Source organism: Penaeus vannamei, chromosome 2 (assembly GCF_042767895.1).
Source record: "Penaeus vannamei isolate JL-2024 chromosome 2, ASM4276789v1, whole genome shotgun sequence".
Taxonomy (NCBI): domain Eukaryota; kingdom Metazoa; phylum Arthropoda; class Malacostraca; order Decapoda; family Penaeidae; genus Penaeus; species Penaeus vannamei.
The window spans coordinates 13,375,531-13,380,211 of NC_091550.1; the positions used below are offsets into that span (position 1 = coordinate 13,375,531).

Consider the following 4,681-nt stretch of genomic DNA (forward strand, 5'->3'; position numbering starts at 1 on the left):
ACACACACGCATAAATTAGGCGATAATTATTTTATTCCTTGGCTTATGAATCCGCCTCACTTGTTTTTCCAGATTTTCGAAAATAAATGTAATCGAGAAATCGACTTAATTTTTTCACCGCCTTACCTAATCCGATCTGATATTTGATTCCGATGTGAACGCAATAAAAGATATGTGTAAAATCAACTTATATATATATATATATATATATATATATATATATATATATATATATATATATATATATATATATATATATATTTTTTTTTTTTTTTTTTTTTTTTTTTTTTTTTTTTTTTTTTTTTTATGTGTAAAATCAAATATATTTTCTTTTCTTTTACCGGCGATGTTCAACATAGCCAACCCTCTTGCAAATAAAACAATGCAACAAAACAAAACATGATAACCTCATCTTCCTTCGCTTTCACACTTCAAAATCACTGTATTATTAATACAATAAATACAATGATTGTTTTTTCTTAATAGCTCAGAACACCCAATTGTTTTTATTTTCATTTTCATTCTTGTCAGAGGTTTTCAGAAATAGAATCCGTAAACCATTGATAAATATAATTGTGGCCTTACGAATCAATTGAAACCTTATTCTAACTCTTCGAATATCATCATCGTTATCATCATTATTTTGTTGTTATCACCATACATCATTTATTATTTTGTTATCACCATACATCATTTATTATTTTGTTGTTATCACTATACATCATTTATTATTTTGTTGTTATCACCATACATCATTTATTATTTTGTTATCACCATACATCATTTATTATTTTGTTGTTATCACTATACATCATTTATTATTTTGTTATCACCATACATCATTTATTATTTTGTTATCACCATACATCATTTATTATTTTGTTGTTATCACCATACATCATTTATTATTTTGTTATCACCATACATCATTTATTATTTTGTTGTTATCACCATACATCATTTATTATTTTGTTGTTATCACCATACATCATTTATTATTTTGTTGTTATTACCATAGTTTATGCATACCTATAATTTGCACCATCCGAGGGAGAAGTAAAGAAAGAAGGTAGGAAGGGAAAAGGAAGGGGAAAGGGGAGACGAAAATGGACTTAAAGAACAAAGAGGAGAAAGGGAGAAAGAGAGGAGAGAAGGGAATAAAAAGGAGAGGGGGAAAGAGAGGGGAGCGGAAAGGGAGATGGGAAAAGGAGGAGATCGATAGAGGAAAGAGAGGGAGGGAAAGGGAAAAGGCAGGGGAAATGAGGAAGGGGGGAGGAGGAAGGACAGAGGATGAGGAAACGAAAGGGGAGGGGAAAGGAGGAAGAGGGAGTAGGAAGGGGGAGACGTACGGCCTGGAGTGAGAGGGGAGTGAATTCAAGGAGGATTTAGGAGTGAGAGGGGCTGGCAGAGCGGGAAAGTGAGAGGGAGAGCGAGAGAGAAAGGGAGAGAGGAAGCGAAAGGCAGAAAGCGGAGAGTTAAAGAGGGAGAGAGGTTGGGAAGAAATACTTCTTTCTTCGAGGAATTTTCACGGGTCTCACTAGTAATACTACCACCAGTTCTGATAAACGATAATGCTGGTAATAATAACAGCAACAATAATAATAAAAAATAAGTGGCTCTCGGATAACCTTCCTGAATTTCTTACCTCTCCCTTCTTTCCTCGTACTTCGTCACACCTTACCTGCCGGTACACTCGGGACGAAACCTCGCCAGCTTCGACCTTAACCGCACTGAACGTCGCCAAGCATCCCAACACAAGGACAACCCACACGCGAAGAGAGACTGCCCTGAGTATACACCGCACGTTCATCATATCAGCCATGGTTCTAGAAGGGCGTTTGCGGAGTATGTGTCCTGTGTGGAGTGTCGGGAGCGAATGTGACTTTGCGATGAGGATGCAGAGAGGTACGTATGGGTATGTGCGTGGGGTTGGTTGGGGAGGGGGTTAGGGGTGAGGGGGGGATTGGGGTTTGTGCGCATGCGTGAGGGTCACAAGGTTAGTTAAGGGCTATATTGATTTAGTTTTTTCATTAATGAGAGAAGAGATAGATAGATATACAGATAGATGGAGAGAGAGAGAGAGAGAGAGAGAGAGAGAGAGAGAGAGAGAGAGAGAGAGAGAGAGAGAGAGAGAGAGAGAGAGAGAGAGAGAGAGAGAGAGAGAGAAATGAAAAAGACATGTGAACAACTGATATTCAGAGAGCCAGACAGATAAAAAAAAGGCAGAAAAAATTACTAGAAAAAATAAAGAAAATTGCAATCAATAAGTAACCAGAACACCGGATAAATACAACATGGCAAAAGTACTCCCACGTATTCACACAAAATATACAACATACACCCACATCTCTCTGTCACTCATATTCTATATCAAATATCAAACACACATGCAGCTGCTTATAATATTCTCTCTTGAGTTTGTTGTGAAATGAGGACTAATGAAATATTTTTTTTCTATATTATCTAAAAATATCTATTTATCATTACAGGAGTCGCTATAACTTTTATCGAAATCTACAATATTTGCCATAATAAAATTCAGTAACTTAAAACGCTATGTTTTTCTACACTCAAACTAAACAGATTGATGCATGGAACTGAAAAAATAGATAGATAGATTGATAAAGGTAGATTAACATTATCATACACATCTGTATATATGTAGTGGATATACACAGAATGAGACGGATAGCCTTGCAGACTAATAGATAAATACATGTATGAATATATACATCGTTTCAACATTTTTTGATATCTGCATGCGTTGGACCTCTGTTCCTCGCTCCCTTAATTTTGCACGGCCTTTTCTTCTCCTTCCCTTTTCCTTCTCTCTTTTCATCCCCTTCATCTATCCTAAAGTGTGAGAGCCGTGCTGAAGGGATGAAAGATTGGCTCTGTCGGTCCTGAACGGCAATCGCACCCCGTTTTCTATTTCTTCATTACCCTTTCCACTAACATATTACCCTACAGCGGTCTACAACCTTTGATATTTAACATAACTTTTTTCGATATCTAAAATATTTACTTAAAGCAAATTCAATAACTTAAAAAACTAATTTTCTACACTCAAGCAAAGTATAAGGGAAATGATTCTGAATAACGTACAAAATACCGTTATATACATTATGAAATATACATTATGAAATACAATGACAAATGTAATCATAAATCATCATTACTCACAGTACGAACATGCAATGAATCTTTCCATGCATACATGATCAAACACTATTAAGTCCTTTGCGAAATCGTTGTGTTAAAATTTAGTTTCCAAGGCGCTCTACTTTGCTTTTTTTTAACTGACTTGTATTTGATGTTGTTGTCTTCGAATAATCGTTTTCCCTTTTTAATGAAAAAAGTAAAATCTGACAGCGACTAAATTTTCCGTATTTTATACAAAATGTATATATGCGTAACTGTGTATGTACTTATATATCTGTGTACATGTATCTGTATGGTAAGCTTTGCCTTTAATTATACCACATCATTCAGCCCACAGTGACAGGACGAACAGGTCAAAGGGAATTATAACTGGCAGGCTAGAAGTCCCTGTGCCGGCTGGACCCCCTCAATCGTCCCTCAGAAATTAATACACAATTCTCTAGTCATTCGTCAACGTGTTTGCAATTTAGTGAGAGCAAATGAAAGTCATTTATTTCCTTGGTTGATTTTTTTTTCTATCTTTTATTAAGGGTTCTTCTGGTCTTATCTTTTCTTCTCTTCGAATAGAAAGAAAGAAAAGAAATATATGGTTAGTAACCATAGATCTTGAGACATCTTTCACTCGCAACGTACATGTCAGTGTTTGTGAGTGTGTATGTATATTCACACCAAGGTATGCAAATCAGTTAAAGCGAACTGAAGGAGCCTGCAACTTTCTATTGACTTTTAATGATAATTATTCTGATTTTTTCATTCTATTTTCTGTCTTTACCTTTCTCCATTCAGATTAAGATTTTTTTTTTTTTTTTGTAATTTTCGTTTTTTCTTGCATTTTTAGTATCATCCTTCTGTCCCTCTGCAGAAGACGAGGTATTGATCGAACGAAATAGATAGATGAAAAGAGGTTTCGTTGCATTTAAATAGGTATTTTGATATTTATTCTTTATTTACATAGGTCGAAACCAGACCTGCGGAGGATGAGGTGTTGATAGATCGAAATAGATAGACAGAGAGAATTTTATTTTATTGTGTTTAATCCACAACAATTTTTTGAATAGCGTGCAAGTCTGGTGAAAATGAAATGTCGGTGGGAGAGAGAGAGAAAAAAAAAAAATCCCCAGCACCAAAATAAGACAAGTGTGCCTCCTACCTTCCAAAGAAGTAAAGGAATGTCTCAGTTCCAGCCCCACCTGGAGGAAGTGCAATTTTGTCTTACTAGAAGTCTTCGAGGAGTTGAATGAAAACAGACGAAGAATTCTTTCAACTAGAATTTATTATTTTGGAAATCAAAGTAAAAAATATTCATGATAGACAAAAGACATGCGAGTAAGGTATTTCCGCACAGAGAGAGAGAGAGAGAGAGAGAGAGAGAGAGAGAGAGAGAGAGAGAGAGAGAGAGAGAGAGAGAGAGAGAGAGAGAGAGAGAGAGAGAGAGAGAATGGGGAGGGAATTGCCGTACCTTCAACTTTTATAAATACTTTGATAACCTATTTCATTAAGCATATGTTAACCATTTTCT

General features: G+C 35.6%; 1 protein-coding gene across 1 annotated transcript in view; it reads right to left on the reverse strand.

Moving 5' to 3' along the window:
• The window catches only part of LOC113800425 (uncharacterized), a 4,676-nt gene extending 2,830 nt beyond the window's left edge, over positions 1–1,846 (reverse strand). The window contains exon 1 of the mRNA XM_070127128.1: positions 1,682–1,846. Within this exon, the coding sequence (XP_069983229.1) occupies positions 1,682–1,822 (141 nt within the window). The 5' untranslated portion in view covers positions 1,823–1,846. The remainder of the gene's footprint in view (positions 1–1,681) is intronic.
• Positions 1,847–4,681: the final 2,835 nt, after the last annotated feature.